At 36.1% G+C, this 12,382-nt stretch overlaps 1 protein-coding gene across 1 annotated transcript in view; it reads right to left on the minus strand.

Annotated features, from left to right (window-relative positions):
* The window catches only part of TMTC2 (transmembrane O-mannosyltransferase targeting cadherins 2), a 235,982-nt gene that overhangs the window by 42,821 nt on the left and 180,779 nt on the right, over positions 1-12,382 (minus strand). The window contains exon 9 of the mRNA XM_032106615.1: positions 1,593-1,674. Coding sequence (XP_031962506.1) covers positions 1,593-1,674 — 82 coding nt within the window. The remainder of the gene's footprint in view (positions 1-1,592; positions 1,675-12,382) is intronic.

Below are 12,382 nucleotides of genomic sequence, written 5' to 3' on the forward strand. Positions count from 1 at the left end.
TCTGCACAATGACAGAAGCCACTTTTTGAACCTGGGACACAATAAAGGAAAAGTTCACCAATGTTTTTAAGGAAAAACCTTAATGAGGAAATAACACACCACTTTAATATTGTAATCTGGTAATGAAGAAGTCAACATATCAGACATGAATGATGATTTGACTAACCATGCATTTTGTTTATAGGGTACTTGAAAATGAGACAGAGGGGATATTGCAGGAAAGGACAAGCAAGCTGATGAATAATGAGAGAAAAAGAAGACAATTCTAGACCTGTAATAAAATACACTATATTAACATCATTTGCTGAGATGGACTGTCGAGACCAACCATTGAATCTATATGCAAAGATTTCCAAATAACTAAGGACAGATTTTTTAATAGCAAAGGCTGAAAGGGGCTTGAGTAGGATTTCAAGAAACAGTCAGCTCTAACTTTTCCTCACTGTCTTGAGATATACACAATACTTACATCCAATTGAAATAATGGGGCTTATATGCACAAATATCCCTATCATCTTTACCTGTACAGGCATAACTAGAAGACAAGGCCATGAACTGCAATGTTTCATAATGTAAAATAATGCAACACTGGGCTACATTAATTTAAATGCAGTGACATGTTCTAAGTCCAAAGATTGATTCTGGGAATCTAACATACAGAATTTCATACTCCATATGACCAAACAGAAATACAACATGTGAGAAATTCAGACAAAGATATCACAGAGTAAAACCATTGTTATTATGTGAGATTAATTTTCCCTTTTGCCTACTCATTTTTATTTATTTTATCAGTTAGAATCAGAGGAGAAAATTAAAATAATACCCAAAGATATATATATTGTGGTTTGTGGTTCTCTATCTTCTTCCTAAACTAAGATTAAACTTATTACTTTCTATATGTTCCAACTGGCACAACACAGCTTGTATTTTAAGATTTGTCCATTATCAGCTTTAAATTACAGTAAGAATTAGTCTATAAAGATAAATCATTTTGGTTCCCTGAGATTAAACACATCTGGAAATATTTTTTGCACATCTAGCAAAAACAATCCAAAGTTACAAAGATACCTTCAAATTAACTGTGTGCTTTATGCACGTACATGGCTTAGAAGGAAAGATACAGCCAACTTGTCAAAACCTTTTGTAATACATAGCTGTTTCAAGCCAAGAAGGTGATGGGAAGGAGGAAGATATAAGGCCTGTAAGACACTTCAATATATAGAACCCACGCACACTAAAGTGAAACTTCTGGTTGCCCACCCACCAGCAATCAGTGAAGTCAGGCCAAAACTGTTAACATTAATATTCCAGGCCATGAAACTTTGACATACGGCAATAGTCACCTTTGTTCTTTCCCAGAGAGACAGCAATACTGAAATTCCTCTCATAGGAGGAAAGCTATGCAAAATATGAAATCCTTCTCCCTCTAAAATGATTGAAAAATTGAAATGAAGTAATATATGGTAGATTAGTTTCTTTCCTTTTAAAGAAGATATTTTGCCAGTAGAACTTTTCAAACCTTTAATCACTTGGAGAGATTAACAGCAAACCTGGAATATGTGTGGAAATCCTATCTATCTGAAACGTACCATAATGCATGTAGCAGTTTCCTTTGGTAGGATCCAGCTGAATAGCCTTCATGAAGTACTTCTCTGCCTCACTCTTGCGTCCCTAAAAAAAAAAGGGGGGAAATTATTTTAACAGTGTGTCACCCTGGAGCAATCATGTATAGCTAAAATCTCCAAATTCCAGGCACTGGAGAAAAACAACTACTATTATCACTAGACTTTAACCTAAATAAATACGAATGTTTAAGTGCTATAGTAAGTTTTGTGGTCAGCTACTTTATGGAGCAGATCTCCAGACTGAGGAAGAAATGTATCCAACATCATCAATATCCAAGAAATAAGGAAGGGGTAGAAACATTGCAAAAAGTATTATACAGGGCTTTTGGGTGAACATTAGCTCCATGCTACTCTTCTGGACAAGCATTACACTTACCCAAGCTAAAATCAGAAGGGAAACTAGGACAGAGCTTTAGTGATGCTCTTAAAAAAAAAGTGGGTGGGGGGGATGGGGAAACTAAAGCATGCTATGGTTTTATGAAATCACAGAATCCTAGAAGTTCTCATGTTGGAAGGGACCAATAAAGATCATTCACTCCCACACTCCCTGCTCCTCACAGGACTACCTAAAACCATGTGACTAAGCGTTTTCCAGATACTTCTTGAGTTCTGATAGGCTGGGTACTGTAACCATTTCCCTGCAGAGTGTGGTCCAGTGACCAGTCACCTCCACAGTGAAAAACCTTTTCCTAATATCCATTCTGAACTTCCCCTCATGCAGATCCGTTTCTTTTCCTCGTATCCTAAATAACACTATATACACAGGCAAAGGTAAAGTTACCACAAATGAAAGTACATAAATACAAAATATTTTAGGGTTTAATGTGGAAAGTAAAAAAAAATATGTATTTCTGATTTTAATGTGGGAAGTAAGATTTTATCAGAAATCAATTCTGACAACCATAAAACAACTGTAATAGAAATGGAAATTTTTAAAGACAATGGTCAATGGAATGACAAAATGGTCATGGGACAAAAACACCCAAAACCAACAAAACCAAAGCATAACAGAAATGATGGTAAAAAGAATAGACATTTTCTAAGACAGAAATTTCCTTATCACTGGAATCACCAACCACTATAGTTGCATTATGGTATAGAAGTGCCAGAGCAGATCCATTAGTGGTGATTACTCTTAAGAAAACTGTGATATTGGATCAGCCTTGTCTGACACTCAAACACAAATCAACATCGCATATTCAGTAAGACACCTGCGACTTGTTTATCCCTACCCCACGAATTAGCTGCTGTGGTTTGTGCTATAAAATAGGCAGCCTGCAGGATAAAGAACAGTAAAGCTTAACCCCTGTGGAAGAAAGGCATTGTGGTCTGCACCTCTCGAGTTGCCTTGAGTGTTATTTCACAGATACAGCCACATAGGCTTTCTCAAGTTTTGTGGTCTGGAAACAGAAATGGCAGACATCCTGCACTATCCCACAAGTTAACATAGGAATAACAACGAGGTCTGTTCATGATTACAGCTGCTTTAGATTCTCAGTATTTCCCTCAGGGGCCTTAGAGACAATAAAATAGAGTGAAGGAAGTTGTGCAGCACACCAAGAACTATATGAAGACCAGGTTCCACCAAAACCAATACAGAGGCCATATTTCAAGAGATCATCCTGGCAGAGATACAAGCAGGCTTAACATTTACAATATTCCAGTTTCACAAAATGAATGTTCATTGCAGGTAAGAATTTAGCCTTATTATTTAGTAAGCTTCCTTTGGTAAACCCATATTCCTTAAAGTCAAATCCACATGGCACAAGGTTCCCCTCAACCCAATGGTGCAACTACATGATAGAGTACACTACCTTATACTGCAGTGGCTCATCCCTGCTTTATAAAAAAACCCAAACAACAAAACAACAAACCCACAAACAAAAAGCCCCAAACAAATAACCATATAACACATAGCCCAGACTGATTTTTCTTCTTCTACTAGTGCAGTAAAAACACACACACACACATATATATATTAAACACAATTTTTTTTTAATAGCATATAACTATAGTTAAGAACAAAAAGTGATGAAGAAAATCATCATAAATTAAAACAATTGGCAGGGGAAGGCGATAATCAAACACTCAGTTTTGCACATTTAAGTCCAAGGCTGGCAATTTTGGTCTGGCAAAAGTTACAGTGGCTTATCTATATTCAGTATCTCTTCAAAATGAGAGGCACTAAGCATATGTACCATTAATACTGGCAGAATGAACATATACAGATTTTGTGTAATTGCCTTTTTTAACAGACTAACATAATTAGTTTTAGCTTGCACTCTGTGTCTGTTTCTAGAACATAAAAGGACAGCTCATTGCATACAGTCACAAAATTGTAGCTTCTACCTACAGAACTATAAGGCCACAGACATTTGTCAAACATGATTAATTTTTATTTACTGGAATCACCAAAAATATATGACTGCTCTACTCTTTTTGGCACTTTCCAAATGGCATAGTGCACTCAAGTTCAGGCTAGTCAGGAGACCTACAATACACAGTGATGACAGGTGCCAGCATAAATAACATCAAAGGAACAGTGCTATTTACAGGCTCAAGTGGTCATTTCACAGATAAAGGGGAGAAAAATCTTTAATTATATCAACCAAGACATAAAGTTATCTGATCAAAAATTATTAACAAAGCTCTATTTGCTCATGTTGCCCATCATTTTCATTTATCCATGTTTGTCAAAAATTATTAAAAAACAAAGAATAAAAGTGTTTTCTTGCAGACTGGCATTGTGAGGAACCTTGCATCACACCAGCTAAAACGTCCTCTTTAATGCAGTCTACTGCTAAAATGTCAATATCTCAGCACAGATTTAATACACGTTATTTTTTGTGTCGGATTATGTAAAATCCTACCACTTGACAGAATCAGACTATTTCACAATTAAAACTTAGTATTTATCAACTGTTTTTTCAACTATCCAATGTACACCTTAACTACCCAACAAAATGCACATGCTGTGTAGTTAACTTGACAGTAATCCTGTCATTGTCCCTTTCCCACTGCACGTTCTGTGTTAAATAAAACAGATGGTGTACGGGAATAAAATTACAACTTTTAAAGAAAATCCAAATAATTGTTTAAACAGCTGAAAAACACTGATTTGGGGCAGGAAGGCATTTGGTGTGCATGCTCACTGTTATGTGTATTGACCCATAGAAATGTAGGCATTGAGAGCCACTGGAAACCCCCCAGTTTCTAGCAGCAGGGTTTGCAGTCATATATGCACAACGACATGCTCTGGCACTTTTACAAAGCAAAAAACTCTAAGTTTACAACTGCATGATAGCAGACTTACTTGAAGGATAAAGAAGTTATTGACAAATTTTAATGAAAATACTTGACAGCTCTGAGGATTAATAATGGGATACAAAATACCTTTCCCCTGTTGGTCACCAGTTTACATTCAGTCCAGGTCAGTAGCTAATGAAAAGGTGCTATATGACAGCTACCGGTCTGCTCAGGACAAATGAGTGGGTGGTCTCAGCCCAAGCCCTAATGGAGATCCTCTGCACAGACACACGGGCATATTTATGGCTTCTCAGTGCAGAGACTAATGAGACAGAATCACAAAACAATCAATGTCAATCTCCTTGCTGAGGAAAAGAACATGATGAAGACACTTCAATAATTGATCTGGAAGTCTGGGTGATATTTGCCTTACTGGATCAGGACCTAAAGAATATAATGAGGACAAACTTTCTGGAGTTTTCCACTAATAAAGAAAACATCAATCTTCCTCTCCCCTGTCTGATGCCCAAATAAAGATGAATTGCTCCTCATTATGATCTTCCAGCAAAACCAACGAATTTAAAAGGGGAAAAAAAAGTTTAAAAAGTGCAGGTAAGTAACACAGGGCTCTTATATCCTAACACACAAGTTGTCCTGGCTTTCAGAAATACCTCACTCACCACAAATCATGCAGACTTCAAATCAGAATGGCTGTGTGCTTGCAGTTTTGGAAGACAAACAGTTGTTTAAATATTATTTCAGGAGCTTGATTTTTAAGACCTGTTCTTTGCAGTTGACTGCAAGAGGTTTTTTGTTTTGTTGGTTGCTTCTTCCCTAGAGACCAGAACAATGTATCTGTGCTTGATAATACGGTCAGACATACAGCTTCTTGGGCTTTCCTACAAATGACTGTTATGATCACCTGAACAAATGAAAGAGAGCCAGCTAAGGGCAGTTGATACATTAGCAGGAGACTGTATTTATCCTTAAAATATTAAAAAGCTGAGGACAAAACCAGCATTTCGATATCCACCCCTATTTTTTTTCCTCGCTTTTCTGGTAAACTGTGCCAAATTCATGTTGAGGCAGCTGTTGTACTTCAGGCTGCTGGAAGCCCAGGGACCCTGCAATGGTAGTAAAACTGGAAAAGACTAATACAGCTGAGCAGCTCTGAATAACCCTCCTGTGGAAACTATGATGACACAGTGGCAACCAGTAAGGTGGTTCAACAAATTAGGTGGTCTCTGCAATTTGAAGCCACTTTATATGACATAAATATTCATCATTCTTCAAAACTTATGAGGGTTTCACCAGTAGGACACAGACTTCATTCTTCAATACAGTTTTACCAACTTGAACTAGTAATAATGTGATTGCATAAAGAACTTAATTTATGCCACAAATGCAGTTGACTGTCACTCTCCACATCTGTTATTTTTTTTTTGGCAAACATTCACATTTTTAATAAAACAAATTGAATTATGAAAAGATTTATTAATGGAAGTTTGATTAAAATGTGCACACTGAATATAGAAAAACAAGCATTATGTTACATGTTTTCTTCTTCCTCTCTAGAATATTTTAAAGTCACAGACTATTCATTGATAGTAAAAATGTTTGAACTGAAGCTGTGCTTCATGTTCAGTTTCCATGTTTCTTCAAGTTATTACAGACCTGCATATCTGTTTCACAACCAGTTCCTTTTCCCTTACAAAAGTTGTGAGGCCAAACACAACTTAAATGGTGTGATACTGAGTAAATGAGTAATAAATTCTTCACAAGCTTTTACTTAGCTGGACTAAGGAAACAGGAACTATAGAGTTGTATCTTACAATGATGTCATTGACACGGGCAAGCTCCCCACCCCTGCGATAAATAATAGTAGTTCAAAAACAACTTTAATATCTAGTACTTACTAGCTAAAGGGAGTCTTCTTTTTCCTTCATTTTGCTGTTATTTCTACCACTCTTCCCTCTTCACTATGAATCACAATAGAATTATCTTGTACCATAATTTGTATGTGAAATGCTAGCCCAACTGAAATATACAGGACTTGGATTACTAACATCAAAGGCCTGAAATTTATCTCAGTTTCTATGCTTCCTGTGCATTAAGGAGATAAATCCTGCCGTCTCATCTCATCTTTATTAAAATAAAATAAAAACAACCGAACATGGCAGAGAAGCCATCTCAGCAAATGGAAGCATGAACTGGATTACTCTGGAGGAAATTACACTATAAATCTTTATCTACCAATTTGCAATAATTCACCATATACTAAACTTTACTTCATAATAAATGTGAGGCAACTTTCTCATTATTGTCCAGTGCGACACATCCACATAACTTTGTCACTGAGGTCATGACTGACATTCTCCTTCCCAGTCACTTCACTGGACCAGGGTCCTCACATGCACAGTCCAGTACATTGCACACTACTTGCATAACCCAGTACATAACCCAGTTGCTTTTTGAAAAAAAGCCTTGTTAGAAGCAATAAAACACAAGCTCTTGTTTTAGTTTAATCCTCTATTTGCATCTTAAGTGATTAACTTCCATCTTAATGTATCACATTAGTCCTCCTTCAAACACATGAAGATTTTTGTTGAGTAAAAATCCATCTATCCATCTACTAGCTTCACTGAGATTCTACTGAAATGTGATTCTACTATGAGCCAAGGTTAATTGGGAGAGCAGTAACATAAACTGTGTTCTTGACTCTACATCTACAGTGATAATTACAGGCATGATAACCACAGAGCTGAGACTGGAGCAGTGTCCGTTGACTTTGGTGGGAATCTACTGGAGATTAAGCATTTTTGAATGTGACACCACTGCATATAAACTGGCACACAGACTTGGAAATTTAAAGCACAGCTCACAACTTTACTGGCTTGGGACATGATTGAAAGACTATTAACATGGTATTGTCTTCAAGTATTATATATCAAATTAATCAATAATATGTTAAAGCTACTTGACATCCATTTTCTTGGCTTATGTGTCTCCTATCACCAAAACCATTCTTGTTCTACTGAAGCATTCAAAACAATATAGAAAAAAAATTTAGGCATAGGGTTTTTTTCCTCTTGGAGGTTTTTTTTTTGGTTGTTCTATTGTGATGGGGGTTTTTTGTTTGGTGGGGTTTTTTTTATGAGGTATCTATTTTTTAGTCTTTCTTTTGGGGTAACTTAAAGTCTAGAAGGATTTTACCTCATTACGTCACTGTTGGAACCAAGAAATATTGTGTTAAGTCTTAAGTAAACTTTTAAAGAACAGATTACATTCTATACCTTGTGATTTATTTACTGTCTAGATCCCTATTGAAATGTTCACTTTGGTCATTAAGCTTTGACCATTTTGTATCAAAAGTATGTAGTGAAATGTGAAGTAAATTTCCAGGTAAGTCCCTTTCTTTTCTGTTCAGTCTTAAACCGCATTTTATATTTTCTGATACAGAAGTGTATTAGTATCTACTCATATTTCGCTTGTCAGTCAGTAGAATATAAATTCAGTATTTTCACATGCTGTTTTCACTGAATCCTATGAATTTCTTCTAAGCTAAATTTGGCCTATTTTTCCACAATTACTGACAGAATTACTACACATAGAGTAATTATGGCAGCTATATTCAGCCATGTAATAAAACAAAAAAGATTTCTCTTTTGGTGGCTTAGAACTAGATGATCTTTAAGGTCACTTCCAAACCCAAAGCAGTCTGTGATTCTTTCATGAAAGCAATTCATCCTGTGTCAGTGATGTTCTCTATAACAAGCTTTAAATTTATGTTGAGTAAAGTGAGAAGTTTAGGGCTCCCCCTTTCCTGTCTACAGGAAGTTAGAAACACAATACCGAAGATGAGATCCCTAAAGGAGGTTAGTGAGGGGTTATGTGCCTAAATACCTGCTCCAGAGTCATTTATGAACTAGACAGATTTGTCATATTTAAATGAAAAAACTCTGTTTTACAATTAATTCTATTACAACTGGCATGCAGCCAAGCACATGTCCTAAGGGGACTGAAAAGTATATCTATGGATGCAATACTTCTGGCACACAGCCAGCCTCTGAAGAAATACAAGCTCAATAGATGTCAGCTATTGAAATTTCTGTAGTTCGGAAATCCTGTCATTCAGATTGGAGGTGCTAAAGCTGCAGATACACAAAGTAACCAAACCTTAAAAAAATAGGGCTCACACTTCTGAAGTCAATAAACCTGATTGTCCACATTGAAGAGGGAAACCCCTTCCTTCCAACCCCTACGAGTGAATTGCTTGTAAGCTGGAAACAAAAACGGAAACAACTCACATTTTGCAAACTCAGAACTAAATACAAACTTTATGCTTGGATCAGTTTTAACCCTCAAGATATTTCAAGTGGCAAGAAAGCTCAGAGTGTCTGCACCAGGCTCCAAAGACAAACTGAATACAAGACAGAAAAGCAGCAGTGGCTATTGCTTGGCTTAACTTGATTTCTCAGGGCATTCTCATGGATTCAATGTCATTTTTATACTGTCATGATGTGACTTTAACTGAAATATACTATTTTCATTAAAAAAAAAAAGAAATCTTCCTAGAAGCAGTACTAACAGCCAAAGGATATAGTTTCCCAAAACAAAGCACCTAACAGCTTTGCTGATCTAATTAAATTGACCTGTTCAGAAAATGCCTTTTCACTAATTAAAGATTTCTCTATGTGTAGGCATTTATCATTCCCCTAAGTATAACTAAAAATATTTTTGTTTGCTTTAAAGGAGTGTATTAGTAAAAGAAGAAACTGCTCTAGAAAATCATGCCTAGATTTAACATAGAGCATTTCAATTGCTGTGTCTTAAACATAGTCACGATTCTTTTGACATCATGACTGTTCTCCCTCATTCCTGCTTCCTTCCAATTTGTGTAAATCTAGAGAGACAGAAGAAAAAAGTAGCAATCAACCAGTGACATGAAAGATGACAATATGACAGATTTTTCCAACAGAAATGCAAATTTCCTTTCTGTGCTGAAACACCAGCAGCAAGTAATTACAGAAATAGTAAATATTGAATTAGTCTATTCATTGTACACCATTCTCCTCTTCCCCTGCTGTCCCATTCTCTTCTGTTCTTCCGATCTTCCATCTATTTCTATGTTGTCATTTATTTCTATTTATTTTGAGATGACAGTCAAGGACTACACCAATTACTGAATATAGTAGGGTATTTGATAGCAGCACTATGAGTAATTTCAGAACTAACCAAAAATGGCAGGATACCTCTCTGGCCCTCTGTTTGTCAGAAACACAAGCAACAAACAACTGCAGGCAAAAATATGGTCACTCACTGAGGAGCAATTATTTCAAAACTTAAGGAAAGTATTAAACTTCAATATTGATACTTGAATGTCACAATCCTGTTACTTTACATTAATCCAAAACACTGCCTGTTTCTATCATGTCTATGACTGCTTTTTCCCAGTCCCCTTTTGAAGACAACATTCTAAAATAAAATACTTTATATAATAGGGAATCTTTTGGGATGATTATTGCTGAATTTAAGAGTTTGGAGCTCCAGCACAGAAATTTTACAAGGCAAAGTAAATTTTTCTTACAGCACTTTGGGTGATTTTCCAAGCCAGTAAAAAATAGGAGATTAACAGCACTGCATGGTGCCATGTAAAATGCAAGAAAACACTGTGCAATTTTTTCCAGAGAAATATAGCAAAGCCTGTAATTCCTAGATGCAACACACTAAATGTTACAATATGAGGCTGTCCCTAAGTACATTAGCAATTACAGCCACTACTGCAAACTATGCAGGGTGGCTTATGGGCTCAAGTTCACTCAAAACAGATAAAACAAAACTTCAAAACATTTATTGATAATTGAAATAAAGCTTCTCAGACTAGCATGCTACTGTAAGAACCAACCACTGAGTGATGGCAGAGAGACCAGCCATCAGGAAGGAGGGTTTCTTAGTCTTCTCTTTAGGACTACTAAAGTGAGAGGAGGAAAAAAAAATTAAAAGCCTTACTTGTAAATGATTTTTTTAGCATGACAGCCAATGCCTTCTCTTCTAGAAGGTCTGCTCATATAATGGAAAATGAATTAGAGTACATGCTCAAGGCATCACCTGGCACTATCATTTTTGACAGACTCATTTTTATCCTAAAGCTGGGAGCCTTGCAATTTTAAAGCCTTTTAAAAAATTATGCTTTTCTTTGTGATATAGAAATAAATTAGGTAAGCAAGGATGAGGCTCATATGCTGCAGTATGAAGCTACCAGAAGATTGGCTGTGTCAACTAACATGTCACATTGACAAATAAATTCCTCAAGTAATTTAAGCAGCTTAACAAGTTAAAGGTATGAAAAGCACATAATGCTAAAGCACTACAGTTCTAAACAGCTACATGTCCTTTCAAAAAAATAAAAAAAGCACAAACCTAAGCCCCAGACAACTGGCTATTTTCCAATTATTCTACTAACTGAACTACTAATCATGATTTTCAACCACTATATTATGCTGTCTTAACATATTTTCAAGAAAATTGTAGCTTAGTGAGCTGTAATTCTTAGATATAAACATATAACATGAACTAATATAGGAGTTAGGAAATTCTTGTGACTTACAATATTAGGTAACAAGACTGTAAATTCATTAGCTATTCTTCTGGAGCTCTTAAGCTGGTCTGGTTTTTCCTGCATATAGAGCAGCATGCCCAAGTCCATCTGGCATCACTTGTATCTTTTCCAACATAAATGATTCTCTGATTCTATGTGATGCTGCATTCAGTAAGCATTAATACTGGCAACAGACTTGAGAAGGCAGAAAAACTGGGATTAAAATTAAGCCACTTCATTGGAATTAAAGTAAGGAAGTAAAACATAGCTGAATTTGTGAACTTTACAGGTCTAACTTTACTGCTAGGGGGTTTCATACTAGAATTGCTTTTGGCTGGAATTTAGGAACTTATCAGGAAATTACCTCCTCTCCTCCCTTACACCCCCAATTTCACTGACAGAAAAATTTTCTATCTATATTAGCACCCGTCATTTCATCAGCCATCTCACATTTCTCTCCTAGAAAAGAGACATAGAGAAGTGTTATCAACAGTTTTGTCCCCGTATCTATAATCAGAAACAGGTTTGTAAAAAGTTCAAAGGTTTGGTTCCAACAGAAAAGGGTAAAGAAGCCTTCTAACACATCTCTTCTCTAACATCCAAAAACTAACTGAAGTAGGCTTTTCTCTCTCCTAAATTTACAGGTTGTGAGAAAATTATCATTAACCCAGGTAGCAAAGTGTAACAGAATAATAAATCACAGTGGTAACTCAAGTTGGAATTGGGCTGAAGTAACTAAGCCAAAGGGAGCACCTCTAATTCAAATCCCAAGGAAGTTTATGAAGACTTCCAGGAAGCATGTCAGTTACAGCAATCATATCTTTGTGACAGGAACTAATACTAGGACAGTTCAGTATGCCAGAAACTAGACAAAATTAATTTTGTGAATCACTGAGCAGACAGTAGCCTG

Source organism: Corvus moneduloides, chromosome 4 (genome assembly GCF_009650955.1).
Source record: "Corvus moneduloides isolate bCorMon1 chromosome 4, bCorMon1.pri, whole genome shotgun sequence".
In the NCBI taxonomy this organism is placed as follows: domain Eukaryota; kingdom Metazoa; phylum Chordata; class Aves; order Passeriformes; family Corvidae; genus Corvus; species Corvus moneduloides.